Below are 18,774 nucleotides of genomic sequence, written 5' to 3' on the forward strand. Positions count from 1 at the left end.
TCTTTTTCGTGACAGGGTCTCACTATGTAGTTCATGCTGGCCTTGAGCTCACTCTGTAGCCCAGGCTGGTCTCGAACGTGTAGCAATCCTCTTGCCTCAGCCTCCCAAATGCTGGGATTACAGGTGTGTGCCACCACGCCCTGCTATAAATCTTATAAAATTGATTCTTCCAACCAATTCTTTTCTCAAATCTTGTATGAGCTCTCCCCTCCACTATCCATCACTCCTGTGTCATCTTTGTTCCTTAACTCTTTTTTTTTTTTTCTGTTACCCTGAAGAAGCAGCTTTGAGAAAACCACTCTTGAAATGGAAGACTCTGTAACTAACAGTGAGAAGTAAGAAAATGTAAGAGGTAAAGGAAGAGGAGATGCGGACATTGGTAGAGAGGAGAAATTTCAAACCTTGCCAGAAACTATAACTGTTACATCTCTGGGTGTCAAAATACCGGCATAAAATGTACTAAAGTTACATGTAAAAATATATGGCATTTGTTCACAGGTTAGTGGAGAGGGAAAAGGAGATTGAAATTAATAGAGAAGGTACTCTGCATCTTCTCTTTCCTTTTCCTTTTGTTATTTTCTATTTTTTATTTTTTGAGATAGGATCTCATTATGCAGTTCTGGCTGGCCTTGAACTTACTATGGAGCCCAGGCCGGTTTTGAACTTGCAATGATCCTCCTGCCTCAGCATCCCAAATGCTGTGCCTTGTCCTTTTAGAGGGTCTAAAATGCCTTTATCCAACAAGCCCTCTTAGACCTTCATAAATAATTGTGAATCCACTGAATTATTAGTATTAATCATTGACTAGTCAAGAGATCAGCAGGAGAGTGAATTCCTTACCTGTGTCCCCAAGGGGAAAGTATCTGATTTCTGACCTGGTCTACCACTGTCCTGGGTTGCAGAAGTACTGGTCAGGGCTTCCTTTATTTCCCGGTTGGGGAAGGGAACAAAAAGTCCTTTGTTTGAGTCTGTGTTGAAAGAAAAGGCATACAATGAAGCTCTAAACACACTTCAAAGGCAGCATGTCTCATAGAAAGATACTGGAAGGGAAGTCACAAGATTGAATGCTGGTTCTGCTGTCATGCCTTGGAAACTATGAGAAGTTGGACAAACTACTTCACCTCTCTGAATCTCACTTCATTTGCGATATGATGATAATCAAAACATAAATTGCTGGTCTCTTAGGTTGAGGTGACTTAAAACAAGATAATGAATATGAAATGGCTTCATAAATTGTGAAGTGTACGGGGTGTGGTGGCACATGCCTGTAATCCCAGCACTTGGGAGGCTCAGACAGGAGGATCACCTTGAGTCTAAGACCACTTGGGCTATATAGTCAGTTCAAGGCCAGTCTTCAACTACATAGCAAGACCCTGTCCCCAGCCCTTCCCCCAAAAAACCCCTTAAAACAAGCAAAATAAGTTATGAAGTGCTCCATGGAAAGTAAGAGCAAGGCAAAGAGTAATATTTTGCACATTTCCTAAGTGGATAAACAATGAATTTCAACACCAGTTCGATAATCTTGAGACGCTGGGAACAGAGCCCTAGCATTACACATCTCTGGGGCTCTGATCAGCAGTCTGCACTGATTTACCATTTCAAATCTGGCTCTTTCTTTCTTGATTTCCTCATTTGCAAAAACAAAATACTAATCATGACCTATTTCACAGAGAAGGATGCTAAATCCTTAGTTCTCCCAGTATTGTTTGCCTATAGTTAGAGAAATAGCTTTACAAATAAAAAGGAAAACCAAAAACTCCATTCAAGTCATGGCCACCCTGGAAACTGACATCAAGAAGAACCAGTTAGGAATTCTATTAGGTAGTAACAACACTTACACAAGTTTGTGCACATTTTTTTGTGAATACTTTTAGTTGGAGAATCCTGGGATCTGGGGTTTTCTGGGGGCACTTGGATAAAACTTTGCATTTGTTTAGGGAAATTCTTTCTAGCAGGATTGTGCAAGAATTAAGATAGTTTCAAAACCTTGGGCCTTCATCAAACAATGTGTTCTTCTAGTTTCCATCCCATCCACTGCCTCTGGCAACAGAAAGTTACTAAGAGCCAGTGAGAAGGAGAACATGGTGTCTATTTAGGGCTCTAAGATGCTTGCTGTCTTGTCTTGCTTTTCTTTTTCTTCTTTCTCTTTCTTCTTTCTTTCTCTTTCTTTCTTTCTTTCTTTCTTTCTTTCTTTCTTTCTTTCTTTCTTTCTTTCTTTCTTTCCTTTCTTTCCTTCCTTCCTCTCTTTATTTCTGTTTTGTATTGGGTATTAAACCAAGGGCCTTGTGTCAAGCACACTACTACTGAGCTACATCTGTAGCCCTTTTTATTTTATTTTGAGACAAAGTCTTGGTAAATTGTCCAGATTAGCCTCCTAAGTACCTGGTATTATAGGTATGTACCACAATACCAATTTAGATGATTACCGTTTCTGAGTTTCCCTCTGGGGCTGGAATGTCCTATGTAAATACAAGAAACTCTTCCACCATTGGACTAATAGGACTACTTTTCTTAAAATAAGCTTTCAAATATGACGTTCTCTGGTTCCTATCATAGTAGTACTGCAGAAAAACAAGATGAAGCAGAAAGTATGGGTTGTAACCTGACACCTGGGAGAAAAGGAGAGTGGTCAGTAAGCTGTGATTTGGACTCAGGTTCCTCTCACCCTTAACCTACAAAATGAGACTGTAGTATCCAAGTCCCTGCTCTGTCCTGCTTTCCCTTCCTAGCGCTTATGCTCATTTCCAGATTCATAGGTTCCTTTCATAGGTTCTGCTCCACGGTTCAAGCAAATCCACCACAGTCTGAGTTCTTTGCTAAGTGCCACCTCACCTTCTCCTGGGTTTCAGTGGTCACCTAAATCTGGATGGCTCTTACCCAAAGAGTGCTATCATGAACAGTAAGCTTAGTAACTTTGTGTTTTTTCCCTTTAATATCGACTGCATCTTTTATTTAGAAATTTAACTCTGCTGAAATTTGGACTCTGTAGCAAAACACTGCAAGTAAAGATACTTAATGCTTTGTTTCCAGGTTTTCTTTTTATACCCTCAAGGATTTAATCAATCTGTGAGTAACCTATTACTCTAGCCTATTATTACTGCAATACTACTGCAGGAGAGGTCCTCATTACCTCCTGCTTGGGCTACTGCCTCTAGCCCCTGTCCGCCTCGCTGAGCCCAGCTTGAGTTATCACTCTACAGCATACATTTCATTATGCCTCTTCTTGAAAACATCTTTACTTGTCACCCATTTTCAAAGGAGTAAAATAAACAGGATTAATAAAGAAGCTCTTTGCAACTTGGGCTTGACTCCAGCCACATGGTGAGCCATTTTCCTGATCAGTCAGACCTGTATTTGCTTTTCTACATTGACTGCTTATCCCCTCAAGTATGCCCACTGAATGCCCAAACTGTCTCTTCTTTTCTGCAGCCTTTTCCCAGGTCCTCTGCGATTGGCTCCTCCCTCCTACAGATCTCTGTTTCTGTCACACTGGAGCTCTTGTCTCAGCCTGACTTGTGACCTAATTAGCTGTGATAAATGGCTCTGGATTGTGAGTGTATGAAAATTTGACCCTATTGTGTCATTTCCTTGTCTGCCTAGCTCCTAACAGATCTGCCCAGGAGTACACACTTCTTTGTTGCGTTGTTCTGCTTTCCACTGTGGCAGAGTTAAAAATTTGCCCTTTCCCTCCAATTCCCTTCTTAGACACACACCCCTCCCCATATCAGCCCTGGACTGCCAACACCTGTATTTCCATATGAAAGAGAAATGAATTTCCATCTTGTTTAAACCACTATTTTGAGAAGTCTCTGCTTTTCCAAGCTGACTTTTAAACAACGCTGACTTTTAAAACTCCATCTATGGCTTAACTAGATGGGAACAGGTTGACAGTGGGATGGATTTCAATGAATTGTGAAGAAGACCTTGAAACACTTGCCAGGCACAAGAATGGGCCAGTGAGGGTACTGTAGTGAATTTTTCTGTGCTCTTTTAAAATACTTATTAGATCAGTGTAGTTTAGGCGTGATTTTTATTTAAAAGCAAAAAGAATTGGCTAGAAGAGTAAGCAGAATCCCTTTTGACTCAGAGTGCATATGTGCGGCATACATAACCTCAAGGATAAATGCAAATTATCTTTAATGAGGTATTCCTTGCTTCCCATAATCGGATCTTCTATCTGAGAGCACAATCGCCATGAACTTTCTTCATGACCACGTTCACAGCGCTGTTCGCACCACTCCCAGCATCCACAGTGTGATGCTGCTCTTTCTCTCTTCAGGCCACCCCAGGGTGTGGCAGCTTTCAAGGTCTGATGGCTTTACCCCCACATCTGCCACAGAGAGCTTCCCTATTGCCCCAACACACTGAATTTCTATAGCATGTCACCATCTACAACTGTGTTTCTTGAACTCAATATTCTAATAAACTCTGAGGATATGAATCCCCTTTGAAGAACTGCAATTTAAGAAGCTAAACTAGATATATAAAAAGACCTTTCAAGCTGACTGTATGGGAAGACAATTTGGTTGTTTGTTAAAATCTCTTACATATAATCCAGCTGCCATGTTCTTTGGTAATTATCCAAATAAACTGAAAACAAGTCCACACAAACACCTACACAAGAATATTTATAGCAACTTTTTTCATAACTGCACAAACTTGAAAGCAACCAAGGTCGAGTGTGGTGGTGCACACCTGTAATCTCAGCACCCAGGAGGCTGAGGCGGGAGGATCATTGTGAGTTTGAGGCCAGCCTGGGCTACAAAGTGGATTCAAGGTCAGCCTGAACTGCATATCAAAAAAAGAAAGAAAGAAAGAAAGAAAGAAAGAAAAAGAAAAGTAAGCAGCCAAGATGTCTTTTACAGCGTGAGTAGATAAGTAAACTGTAGCACATCCAGACAACAGATTACTCTTCAGCACCAAGAAGTGAGCAGCCAGCCCATGAAAAGATATGGAAGATGCATATTAGCTAGGAAGCCAACCTCAAAAAATTGGATATGATTCTAGTTATACGACAGTCTAGAAAAGGCAAAACTATAGAGACAAAAAAGGAAAAACTATGGAGTCAGTAAAAACATCAGTGGTTGTTAAGGGTTAGGGGAAGGACAGATGAACAGATAAGCATAGAGGCTTCTTAGGGCAGTGAAATTATTCTACATGGTACCACAATGGTGGATAGATACATGTCCTTATGCATTTGTCAAAACCTATAGAGTGTACAGCAGCAAGAGTGCATCATAATATAGGCTATGGGTTTTAAGTACGTTCATCTGATTATGTCGGAGGCTATGCGCGTGTGTAGGCGAGGGGTATATAGAAACTCTGTACGCTCTGCTTGATTTTTCTGTAAATCTAAAACTCTAAAAAACAAAATCTATTTTTTAAGATAATAGTTTACTGTGGGGCCTGATAGTGCATGTCTGCAATTCCAGCACTGTGGGAAGCTAAGGCAGGAGGATTACAAATCTGAGTCCAGCCTGCGTAAGTTAGCAAGACCCTGTCCCAAAATAAAAGGGGGGTAGGGTGAAGCTATAGCTCAGTGCAAAGGCTCTGGCTTTAATTCTCAGTACCACAAAAACAGTAGTTTATCTACTGCAAAAGGGCTTTGTTGATTTTATGTCTTTTCATTATTTTTCAGAAATGCTATCAAATAAATATACAAAGTTAAAGAGTCTTGAACTACCTGTGATCCTCTAGAGTGTATCCATGGATCGGGAAAATGTTCACTGCCCTGAGTTTGAGGAATACTGACTTGTACCATTCACTTGACATTTTCACATACACCGCTTGGAATTATTAGTTTTTTCTTGTCTCATTTTTTCTTATAATGGCACAAGTACTTCTGGGAATGTTTGGCTTTCAGAAGATAAGTCATATGAGATTACAAAAATAGGAAAAATGTTTTCAGTTGAGGAATCAAAAATGTTTCACTAAAATGGACGGACTTTGAGCCAGGCCATAGAGAAAGGGTAGGGTTTGACTATAGCCTTCCAGAGAGGGGGCATGAGTTTAGGGTCAGAGGAATAAAAGAGGAAGAAGGAAAGACTATGTAGGGAAGAGAAGGTGGGTGGTCTGGCATGATGGAAGCATTGAACGATGTAGTGGAGAAATGACTGGTAAGTTTCAGGTTCGGCTGGAGGAGACTCTTATGTATCAGGTTAAAGAGTCTAGATTTAATGTAGTAGTTGAGTGGGAGCCATGGAAGTTTTTGAGCAGCCAAGTATAATTAATTATCACAGCTCTGTTTTAAGAAAATTAATCTGGCAGCAAAGAACAAAATGAATGGAAAGAAGAGACTAGGAGGACTCTGATGATATATGGATCAGAGCTCCATCCCAGCCCTGCCGCTTACTGCATAACTGGGGCAAGCTGCTTCCCCTCTTAGAGTCGGTGTTCTCACCTGTAAAATCACTTTCAAGGTTAGCACGATTAAATGAGATCATGAACAGTACCTGTGCCAGAGTTTACACTCAGCAAATGATAACTATTAATCAATTTAATTAAACAGAGACTACTAAGAAATGGGAAAGAGGGCTCAATTATGGATAGGGAAGGGTACGAACTCTCAGCTAGGCCTTAGAGGAACAGCAGCATCAAACTCCAATATGATTCTGAGCCAGAGTAACAGGGAAGTTGTGGGGAGAGTGATGAAACCAAAGGTGCTGTTTAGGGCCAGGGGAGAAGGGTTCATTTGTTTGTTTCCTTTTTTGGGGGTGCACATTTAACCTGAGGGGCCAGAGTGTTATTCAGTAGTGATTCCAGGTGCAAGTTACTAGTTGGTCAACAGAAATGAGGGACTGGTACAGAGAGAGACTTGTGCAAATTGTTAAAGCTAGATCAGCATTTTTAACATGAGATGATATAAAATAAATAATAAATCTACTTACTTATAAATAAAAGTGAGGAAATAGATTAGATAAATAGGGGCAGAGAGTAGATAACGAGCAGGAGAATCTCAAGACATGGCCTTGGTATGCTTATTTGGGGGTATGGGAAGAGGAACCAGTGAAAGGGTCAGAAATTATGAGATTAGGGGCACAAGATGCTTTACTAGCTAGGAAGCCTCCTTTTTTCCTTTCTTTCTTTCTTTCTTTCTTTCTTTCTTTCTTTCTTTCTTTCTTTCTTTCTTTGTCTCTCCCTCTCTCCCTCCCTTGCCCCTCCTCTCCCCTCCCTCTTCCCTCTTCTTCTCTTTTGAGACATGGTCTCACTATGTAGTCCAGGCTGACCTCGAACTCAGGGCAATCCTCCTGCCTCAGCCTTCCGAGTACTGGGATCACAGTGTGGATGCCACCAAACTCAGCTAGGAAGCCCATTTCTAAAGGTTTTTACAAGTTCCAGCTGTTGTCTGAATTTTTAAAATACAAAATTTATTTTGCTACTTTGAGATGTTAAAGAGCTTTCTTTGTTTTCAAGACAGTGTGAGTTCCCTGTCCATTCAAATTGCTCAGTAGAAAAGCACTGTTCTGAAGAGCTGAGTTAGTAGGAGCTGTTGTTCTCCAGGAAAGCTTTCTTCTAGCCTGTGGCGTGACCATTAAAGTGACATAACCACATTAATCATACTGGATTACCAACAGTGCTTACTGGCCACCTCCCTAGGGATCCAGCAAAACATAATTTACAGTGGAAAATAAAGCTCTTTAATGTCTCAAAGTAGCAAATTAAATTTTATATTTTAAAGATTCAGGCAACAGCAGGCACTTACAAGAACTTTTAGAAATATGCTTCCTAGCTTGTACAGCAATTTGTTCTCAGCAGAGAGTGTGCAGTTTAAGGCATTTTAACTCATGTGGGGACTCTTTTCGTGTGCTAACAATATAATACAACATAAATGAATTCTAATTCATCTCATGTAAAAAAGGGCACACTATGCTTCAATGTATTTTTCTTTTTCTGGAAATAAATGCTTGAACCTAGGAAGAAATATAAGGCTATATATCCCAGAATGTACAACAAGGAAGTTTGTATACCAAAGTATTAACTGGGATTCTTTTTAGAGATAGGCTTATGAGGAATTAAAATATTTTCTTCAGAACTGAGATGTTATTTACTCACACCAACTCCCCACAATGAATGTAATCACTGTGTACTGCAAACATATACTATTAAAAATTTAAAAAAGAAACGTACTTCCTTTATGCATTTCAGTATTTGCCAAAATTATTATTAAAAAGTGCATTGATTCTGAAGTGTAAAAAATGGTATTTAAAAATGAAACAAAGGAACCCATACTCCATCACTTATATGTACTGAGATATCAAAGGAAGAAAAATTAAAATCATACCTCACTATGGCTTATTTTACCAGAAAGGCTGAAAATGACTTGTCAGTAAATATTTACATGGGTACATAGAAGTCAGGAAAACAAAATATGTTATGAACTGAAAACCCCAGATATCTAAACTAGAGCCAGTCCATTAAAGTCATTGCTGAAATTTTAGGAAATATGCTGATTTTTATACTTTGTATATAATTAAACAGATCCTTCAAAGGGACAGAGACCTTGAGTTTCCTCAAGGAAAAAGTCATCTGATTTAACCAGTATGAATGTGCCCAATTAATCTGCAAGGATGCACTGGATGCAATTTTCTGGTGGAAAGATTTTTCCTAGCTTGCGAGATGACCGTGAATGGGGCATAACCACTTTAATCGCACTGGACTACCAACAGTGCTTATGGAAACATAGCACAAACACTAGAGATTCTGTAGCTTGGGAAGCTACTTGGTTGGGAGTACAGGAGGCCCAGGGTATGAACTGCACAGATGCAGGTAAGTCCTGAGTCTCTGGCTAATGAAATCAATCATCTTAGCAATGTCCAGAGGTCTGTGGGGATGGGCGATATAATTTTAGGATGTACTAATGATGTAAAGTAATATAAATGAAATTGAACTGAGTACAGTGTGTACTCCGAAGAGTTCTTGGCTATAACTGCTCAGTAGGGTCCTTGGGGCAGTGAGAGGAAGGTGGAAAACTATCCAGTGAATCTTGTACCTGCTTCAGACTGCTTTCTTAACTATGTATTTTTCTTACCCAAGACTGGCTATGACAGCTGAGACAACTGACGTCTTAACCATTTTATGATCACAGAGACAAAGCTTACCTGCTTCAATCCTGGTGTCAACATCAGCATTGACTTTTGGTGCAGAGCCCTCATCTGTCCCACAAGTTTTCATTATCTTCTCCCTAGAGCTATCATATAGAAGAATTTACTTAAAAATTTTTAAAAAGCTTCTGAGATCACTAGTGCATGTTATTTTGGAAACAACAGTTCACGGTAATCAGTTTTTCTTTTCCAAGTACTCTAGGAGATAATTAAACCATACATTACACATATCTCACTTAAAAGTATGGTTATCTAAGTTATAAGACTTATACTGGGAATGATGAGGGAAAAAGACACTATAATTCAAAATTTAAAGTATAAAAGCAGAAAATTTAGAACTTAGCTACTGTTTTAACAGAAAATTCAGTCTGATTGAGGGAGTAAGATACTTTCTTTTGAATGAAAATTCTCAGAGTTAGGACAGAGAAAGGATCTGTTTACTTTGTGAGTTGCAGAGAACTGCTTTCCTACTCTTCCTCTGACAAATTTATCTCTAATAGTCTCACTCTGGGAATGTAACACTGTTATTCAACAGGAAAAGACCAGGTGCTGACTGACAATCCTACAAGAAAGTGTTGCCAAGCATTTAAGGGGTAAGTCAGTTCATAGTGTCCCCATCTACAAGCTGTGAGAAACAACTCTGGAAAATTTATAACAATTATACCCAAAGCAATAATTCAAGAGAGCAGGAATGAACCAGACATGGTGGTGCATACCTGTAATCCCAGCACTTCAGGAGGCTGAGGCAGGAAGATGGTAAATCTGGGCCCAACCTGGGCAACTTAGCAACTTAGGGAGAGACCCATCCGAATGAATGAATGAATGAATGAATGCATGCATGCATGCATGAAGAAAGGAAGAAAGAAAGAAAGACATTTTTGTCTTAGATCTGCAGTGTTACATCCTGTGGAAAATTTCTGCTAGAAAATGAGGAACGTTAAGAAGAAATTCATTATGAGCTATGTCCAGAACCAAACTAAAAACAGTTCTTTGGTAGAGAATCTTACCTTTTTTCCACCTCTAAAAGAAAATTTTCACTGTTGCCCAACTGACTAAAATGGAGCTTGGCAGCTTTCCTTTCACTGTCACGTACACTTCGATCATCTGGAGGCAAAAACCATGATCTAAATATATTTGTTTTTTGGAGTAAATACTGGTGGGTCAGAGAACTACATTTACAGAGGAAAAACTAAAGAGCAGTCTCATCTGTGTGTGTTAGAAACAGGTCACAACAATGCTATTATGTTGTCACTAGAGCAACCAGTAACTCAGGGAGACTCAGCGAGCTATGGCAACAACCACTACACAGGGTAACTACCCCTTCAGGAAAGAGGAACTTGAACAGGAAATGGTCCCATTCTAAGGATGAAAGTTACACCACTTTGTGAAAGAGTTCACTTAGTTTCCCTACAATGAGTTTCCCAGGGCCATGTGAAGTCAAATTTTATATCGAGAAATGTATACTGAGCAGTAAAATTATAGGGAAATACAGAGCAGCTCCTTTGAAGGGAAATTTCTTGTTCCTTGCCAAATAAGTCCCCAAAGAGTTGTTATTATTGTTTTCTACGGCTAATATAGTTGTAAAATTGGGGCACCTGGAAAAATAAGTCTCAACCTAGAAATATTGTGTTGAGGAGGAAGTGGTGGTGAAACCATCAACTGAAGAAAACTAAAGCTGGAAGTAACTGATATAATTTAGAGATGGTTGTTGAATAAAAAATAAATGGACTTGTCATACATCCTGCCAACACAAAGAGTTACATAAATATTGACTAATAAACAAATGTCTCCTGCCAGCGCAGACTCCGGGCCAACATCCAAAAGGTTAAGAGGCAGCTGATTTCAAGTAAGATTCTGGGGCAGGAGCAGAGCAGGAGGGTCTCACCCAGTTTCTCCAGAGTCTGTAGCGTGTACACAGCAAAAAGCCTGTAATCTGTGTCTTTCCTTACAACAGGATTGAGTCTCAAATCTAGTTCTTTGAGAAAGGGCAAAGGCTGTAGGCGGGACACCTCCACTAAAGAAGGAATGTTGTTATAATATAAATTCAGGTCTTGGAGTGAACACAAATACTGGATGCCCTGCAAGGAAAAGAGCACATTATGAAACTGTACATTGGTTAGAATCTCACAATAAAGACAGAAATATATCTATTACTTTCTATCCTTAAACATGTTACTCGTGTCCTCCATGAGAAAGGCAGTTTTTTGGAATTCCAGTTCCACTGCCCGAGAATAAAGCACGGTAGCCCAAAGGCACTGGGAACGTCTACATGTTAAATAATTAACCTGTACAACACATCTCCCTTACCAAATCTGACATTCAAATACTTGTAATGGATTTTCAGATTACAGACTGGGGAGCGTCTGTTGGCTCCCCAGTCATGCTTCTAATCCTGCCCAGTGGTAGCCAGGCCATGCCAATACCATAAGAACCTTAGCTGACAAAATGAAAGGAGGTAGGCAAAAATTCTGAAGGCAGGATAAAATAAGTTGGTGTGCATATGTGTGTGTGTGTGTGTGTGTGTGTGTGTGTGTGTGTGTGTGTGGTGTCTTATATCTCAGTGCCTCATAGGGTCAGTGTACTGTTTGGAGAAACAAAACACTATTTCCCAGTCTTCCTTCCTAGAACTCCTCTTGTCCTCATTTCCCTTTTCAGAGTTACTGAAAGCGTCCCATCCTGCAGTCAATCAGTTCTCCTTAGTAGAATGTTTTTCCTTGTCTAGTTCTTTCTGTGGACTTAGCACCCCCACCCTTTACTTGCCTGGCAACAATACTATCAGGACTTGGAAACTCAAAGAGAGGAAAAGCCACAGTTCTGCTCAGCTAAAATCGGCTAAAGAAAAAGATTGTTTAATTTGCATGTAATTAGTTAGTTAGCTGCTTTTGCCCAATGCTAAATTTCAGGACAATATTCCAAAACATACACATATATGTATAATCACATACTTTTAGTAATTAAAATCCTTGCCCTAAAAGAATTCTGTCATTGAGGATTATTTCAAAAAGGTGAATTTATTTTCCATTATGTTATTTATAAAATTATGTTTTTATTTACCTCCCATTTAAAATTACAATTTTCTTATTACAGGAAAGTTAGGAAACTCAGCTAGGCTTGGTGGCGCACGCCTGTAATCCCAGCACTTGGGAAGTTGACACAGGAGGATTGTTGCACGTTCGAGGCCTGGGCTACAAAGTGAGTTCAAGACCAGCCTGAACTGCAAAGTGAGACCCCGTCTCAAAAAGACAAAAAAAAAAAAAAAAAATTTAGGAAACACAAAGATATACGCAAAACATTCCAAGAAGAGCTCTGTTTGTTTTGATGCCTCCTTTCCTTCCTTTTCCTTCCTTCCTTCCTTCCTTCCTTCCTTCTTTCCTTCCTTCCTTTCTCTCACTTTTAATTCCATTAACTTTTACATTATTAAAGGGTCATTTGTGAGAAATAGTGTCCAGTAAGTCTATTCTTATTGTGTCTAATGCACCAGCTCAAGTAATCTTTTAATCTCTCAGTGTAAAAATCAAGGAGCTGGCATGGTAGTACATGCCTATAACTCCAGTACTCAGGAGGCTGAGGCAGGAGGATCACTGCAAGTTCGAGGCTAGTCTAGGCTACACAGTGAGTAGCCTAGAACTGCATAGCAAAGCACTGTCTAAAAAAAAAAAAAAAAAAAAAAAAAAAGACATACAAATCAGGGAAACCACTTATATTCTCTCTCTTTTCCCAGTTGGCACAGATTCATGTATTCCAACATTATACTAGAAATAATTATAAAGCATTTTCTCTGGAAAAATTGGGCAAAGTGATTCAGACATGCTAGAGATGAATACAAGCAGATAAATCATAAATGTAAAAAATGTAGAAAACTAACATTTACCAAGCACTTCCTATATACCAAGTAGTGTATCAGGAGTCCCATACATATTACGTTTGGTTGCATATGTTACTTTGCTTAATTTTCACTACATTTTTGGCCCACATCATAGAAGTGAAAAAAACAAAAACAAAAACAAAAAAAAACAGAGACTAACAACAAATAAGTCAGGCATGATGGCATACATCTTAATCCAGCATTTTGGGAAGCTGAGGAAGAAGGATTGAAAATTTGAGCCCAGGCTGGGGATATAGCTCTGTGGCACAGTGCCTACCTGGCAAGCACAAGGTCCTGAGTTCGATTCCTGATATCAAAAAATAAATAAATACGAAATTTAAAAAAAAAAGAAAATTTGAGCCCAGCCTGGGCAATTTAGCAGTTTAGTGAAATTTTATGTCAAAATAAGAAATAAGAAAGGGTTGGAGATGTAGTTCAGTGTGAAGACCCTGGGTTCAATCTCCAGTACCAGAAAAAAATTACAACAATATGCACTTAATTTTAGCATAAAAATGCACAAATTAAACAGACAGATGCACATATAAAAATAGGAGACCTCAGCAATTTTGAAATAACCCTTTCTTTTTTTTTTTTTTGGTTTTTTTCTCCGGTACCGGGAACCGAACTCACAACCTTGCGCTTGCCAGGAAGGCACTTTGCCGCTGAGCTAAATCCCCAGCCCCGAAATAACCCTTTCTGAAACCAAAAGGACAAATATAAATCAGTCTAAATATACCTACTTCAACCTGGAGTCACTACCTTTAGATTTTTAGAAATTTGTTTTATGAAAAAAAGTAAAACAAAATTTAATAACAAAATAATAGGAGAATAACAATAGTTAATACGTTGAGTACTGATATCTTTAAAGTAATTAATCAGAGTACAAGATATGGGCATAAAAATTCTCCAAATGATACTAGCACAAACCTTTCTTTTCAATGAATTCAGAGAAACTAGTAGTATGACTATCTTGTATTTTGTTTTTTTCCTTTTCCCTTCCTTCCTTTCCCTTTACCCCTATCCAAGTTCCTTTTTCCTTTTGAGCAATTTCTTCCCATTTCACAATATCTGTTGTGCATTTTGGACCTTACCTACTCTTTCAGTTCCTCACACTAGGGAGAGAATATGATGTTTACACATGTGAGTCTGATTTATTTCACTTATAAGTATGGTCTCAAGTTGAATCCATTTACCTATAAAAATCTCAAGTTTATCTTTCTTTATGGCTAACTAGTATTCCATTGTATAAAAAAGAGATCACATCTTTTTTATTCATTCCTCAGTTGATGGGCATTTGGGTTGTTTTCAAGATTTAGCTATTACAAATTGTGTTGTTATAAACATGGGTGCACACATATCACTGTGGTATGATGTTTTTAATTCTTCTGGGAAGATACCTACAAGGGGAATAGCTGGATTGAATGAGACCTCTAATCCTAGTTTTTTGAGGAATCTCCATACTGATTTTTACAGTGGTTGCACCAGTCTACACTCCCACCAACAGTAGAAAAGGGTTCCTTTTTCCCCACAGCCTCATCAGCATTTGTTATTGGTTGATTTCTTCATGATAGCTATTCTTTCAGGAGTGAGATGGAATCTGAGTGTTGTTTTAATTTTCATCTCTTGAATGACCACTGATGTTGAACATTTTTTCATATATTTATTTGCTATTTGTATTTCTTCATCTAAGAAGTGCTTATTCATCTCAGAGGCCCATTTTTGGATTGGGTTTATCACCATGCACTAAACTTAAACCAAAATGGATCAAAGATCTAAATATTAAAACAGAAACACTAAATCTAATGGAAGAGAAAGTAGATAGAAATATTGAAGACATACGCATAGGTAGAGAGTCCATAAACAAAACCCAGACCACAAGGGAAATACTTTAAAGAATGAAGAACTGGGATCTCAACTTATTAAAAGGCTTTTGCACGTGAAAACCTATCACCAATAGAGTGAAAAGACAACCCACACAGTGGGGAAAAAAGTTTAGCCAGTTTCCCCTCAATCAAAGGACTTATATCTAGAACATACAAAGAACTGATTTTTAGAAATTTGATCTTTCTTGAGTTTCTTTTAAAAGCCCTTAGTCAGACCTTGAGAATGGGTCTGACTTGTGCGGCTGAACAAGTATCCCCTAATGTGGGAGCCTGCCAAGCTGCACTCTCTGGAGAAATGAAGCCCTTGCCTCTCCTTCAACCCTATTCACTGAGATATGCAGAGCTGGCTATATTGAATCAGATGTTCCCTTAATTGGCTAAAAGAATGTGATCCAATCCAGGAGAGAATGTGCCCACCTCCCTATGGCTGGAATGGGGGCTCAAGCAAGAGCCTGTGAAATTCCAGGGCTAAGACATGATGTAACATCTCAGCTGAGGCCTTGGGACTCAATAAGAATTATACTTTCCTGGCAGTAAACGTGCCAGCCTTGCATACATCAAACTATCCATTACACTGCTAATTGGAGAGCCTCTGTGCCTGGTACAGCCAATGCTTATATAGTTTCTCTTCCTTAACACTCTGCCTCAACCTACATCCACCTCCCTGATTGATACCAATAAAAGCCATAAGCTTTTGGAACTGGTGGCTTTTTGTCCCACAGAGAACAATGGTCATCCCAGAGCTCCTCAACTGCAGAACTTTCTCTTTTTGTCTTTCTTTTGCATCCGTGTGCCATATTGTCAGGTGTGTTAGACTGATACCCTCAGCAGGGGTTTTGGTACCCTAAGAAGTGCAGAATCTGGGAGATTAACTAATTTTGGATAGCATCTGTGACTGTCTGTTACCTCTGGTCTTCTACAGAAAGGATTTGCCATTAACTGGGGCAAAATGGATATGTAAGAAAGAAGCATCATTTGGGGGTCTACTACAGAGAGAAACAAAATCCCTATTCCTGAATGTCTGGAGGCCTTTTTTGCATATTTACTAATCTTCACCCACACTGCTCAAGCCTGCCCCTTCCTATATTCCACTCTACCATCCCTTGATTCAGACCTTTCTCTTTAAGACCATCATTCCTTGCTCCTCTAGAAAAAACCCATAGTGACAATATAGGCTGGTGTTCTTCCATGTGCTTCCCATATACCACTGTCATCAGAATTCTCTGGGTATGTTCTAAGCCCACCCAGAACTACTAAATCAGGCCTACTCTCAGAACAGGGACTAAGAATCTGTACATTTGCAAGCCCTCTTTATAATTTTTTGTTATTATTGTAGTACTGGGTATTTAACTTAGGACCTTTGCACTGAGCTACATCCTCAGACCTTTTTAATTTTTATTTGGAGATAGGGTATCACCAAGTCACTAAGTTGCCCAGCCTGGGCTTGAACTTGCAATCCTCCTGCCTCAGCTTCCAGAGTGCTGAGATTACAGGTATATGCCACTATGCCCAACTGCATAAATTTTTATACACATTGAAATTTGTACTATTGTCCTAAGCAATGAAAGTTTAATAATAGCTTTCCCTGTGTACAAAAAAATTCTACCCATTATTTTATAAGAAATAATTTTAAACATAGAGCAAAGGTGAAAGAATTTTCTAGTGAATAATAAAATTTAGTTTGGAGGACATTTAAAAGGAAAATCCTATACTCGCTAGGCTGACATTATCTATCTCTTATTTATTCCCACCAAAAAATAAACTGGGCTGACCTAGCTGGTTATAGCATATAGAACTTACCTTTAGGCTAGTGATCAAATTTCTTGATAAATCTAAGGATCGGAGATTTTTAAAATTTCTGAAGGCATCACCAATAGAATGGATTTTTCCAGCATAAGATCCCTGCAATGAAAGAGACTCCACCAGTTCTGAAAAGAGATCATCAGTAGATACATTATGATCTCTGCTTGGATAAATAGCAGCATCAGTGAAATTAGCCTTCCTTCCTGCTATCACCCATCCATGAAAGGTTTTTCATCCAAGGCTCATAAGATCATATCTCCTCTTTATTTTTTATTTTTATATTTTGGTACTGGGAATCAAACTCAGGACCTTGCGCTTGCCAGGCAGGCTCTGTACCACTGAGCTATATTCCCAGCCATATCTACTCTTTAAAAGGAACAATATAATCTAATAAATGATACCAAACCTCATTTTTATAGAACGCTTGGGCTTCTCTAAGTACCCTGAAAGATGCAGTGCAAGTCCCTCAAAAGATTCCAAAGCAAAATAGAAAAAATCCAGCCATTCAACGGTTAGGATTTAGCCCTACAGAAAATTCTCACAAAATTTTCCCAGGATATATACTAGACAGCACAAGGATATCAATTCCAGGAAGGTTTAAAGACAGGAGAAAGCAAGTAAACAGGAGAAAATGTTAAAGGGCCCCTTAGCAGAAGAGCGGACTAAATAACAGTGAATTAATACAAAGAACTATGTCCTAGAGAACGTGTACAAGTCACTTAGCCTTCAAACATCAGATTCCTCATCTGTAACATAGAGGTAATAACAGTATTTAATGAGTAAGGTTTTGTAAAAATTAAACACATATCTATATATAGGTATATAGATATTTATTTTAGAACAGTCACTAGCCCAGTATGGTGCCATATGCCTGTAATCTCAGCAGTCTTGAGAGATTGAAGTAGGAGGATAGCAAGTTCAAATCCAGCCTGGGCAATCTGGCATCTTAGTGAGACTTTGTTTCAAAATAAAAAATAAAGAAAGGCTGGGGATGTAGCTCAGTGTAAAGGCCCTGAGTCTTGGTGGGGGATGGTGAAGAAGAGTGCCAATAGGGTTGGGAAGCATAAGTAGTGGAGCACAAAGCACTGGGTCCCATCTTCAGCACTGGGGGAAGAAAAGCAGAAAAAAGAAAGAACAGTGCCTAAAGAATGAGGTAGATTTGTAGATGCTTATATGGAAAGCCACACTGAGCTATATCCCCAGCTCTCTTCTTTTTCATTTCTTTTTTTTTAAATTTTGAGACAGGTTGGGCTCAAAATCACAGTCCACCTGCCTCAGCCTCCCAGAGTTCTGGGATTACTGGCCTACACCACCATGCCCAGTTTCAATAAAATTTCTAAAGGCACTGAACACAGGAGATTTTCAAACTGCCAATAGGAAATCTGGCAGATATGTCAGGCCAAAAATGAGACTAGCAACCAAAACTCGAAGGGATCCAATTTGCAGGTGACACCACAGAACTGCATTGAAATAAAACCTTAAGGTGCTACAGCAATCTGGATTCCATAAACTATTAAGAAATATAAACTGAACATCTTGTTAAAGACAAACCCATGGCAGGGAGAAATTAGTGGGAGCAGAATTACATTGAATGGAATCGGGAGGAAAGACCAGAAGGAGCAATAAAGTCCAAATACAGAGGCGGGAGGGAAGCAATAAAGTCCAAATACAGAGCGGGGAGGGAAGCAGAGATGGTAGAACTCAGGAAGCATAATGTCAAGTCTTTCAGTAATTTGAACATCAGAAGAGGAAGATTCAAACCCTTGAGAACAGAAGGATGGTGGTCCCATCCTCCCACCTAAAAGCATAGAAAAACTTACTGCACTTAACGGGCCACAGAAAAGGACTATAGTCAAATCTTATATGAGGGTTATTATAAGCAAAAAGAAAAAGGAATAGAATAACATCACTAAAGAATGAGAGCACTCTGGTAGACTTTTTGCAGATGGGAAAGGAATCCCGGGATGGAGGGAGAGAGAAGGGAGGAGAAAGGAAAGGGAAGTTAAAAGGACTAAGACATGTGAGACAGGAGGATTGGTGTGAGTTCAAGACCAGCCTGGGCTACAAAGTGAGCTCAAGGCCAGCCTGAACTGCATGGCGAGATCCTGTCTCAAACAGACAT

General features: G+C 39.2%; 2 protein-coding genes across 3 annotated transcripts in view; one reads left to right on the forward strand and one right to left on the reverse strand.

Annotated features, from left to right (window-relative positions):
• Lrrc36 (leucine rich repeat containing 36) overlaps positions 1–18,774 on the reverse strand; it is a 55,985-nt gene that overhangs the window by 20,203 nt on the left and 17,008 nt on the right. For both annotated transcript variants that reach the window (XM_005403659.2, XM_013503895.1), the window contains exons 2-6: positions 16,650–16,777; positions 10,987–11,179; positions 10,109–10,205; positions 9,099–9,187; positions 841–968 (exon numbers count right to left, since the gene is read on the reverse strand). In XM_005403659.2, the coding sequence (XP_005403716.1) occupies positions 841–968; positions 9,099–9,187; positions 10,109–10,205; positions 10,987–11,179; positions 16,650–16,777 (635 nt within the window). The remainder of the gene's footprint in view (positions 1–840; positions 969–9,098; positions 9,188–10,108; positions 10,206–10,986; positions 11,180–16,649; positions 16,778–18,774) is intronic.
• Kctd19 (potassium channel tetramerization domain containing 19) overlaps positions 8,725–18,774 on the forward strand; it is a 61,907-nt gene continuing 51,857 nt past the window's right edge. The window contains exon 1 of the mRNA XM_013503893.1: positions 8,725–8,766. Within this exon, the coding sequence (XP_013359347.1) occupies positions 8,761–8,766 (6 nt within the window). The 5' untranslated portion in view covers positions 8,725–8,760. The remainder of the gene's footprint in view (positions 8,767–18,774) is intronic.

The sequence above is a fragment of the Chinchilla lanigera genome, unplaced genomic scaffold (genome assembly GCF_000276665.1).
Source record: "Chinchilla lanigera isolate Chin_1 unplaced genomic scaffold, ChiLan1.0 scaffold00083, whole genome shotgun sequence".
Lineage (NCBI taxonomy): Eukaryota > Metazoa > Chordata > Mammalia > Rodentia > Chinchillidae > Chinchilla > Chinchilla lanigera.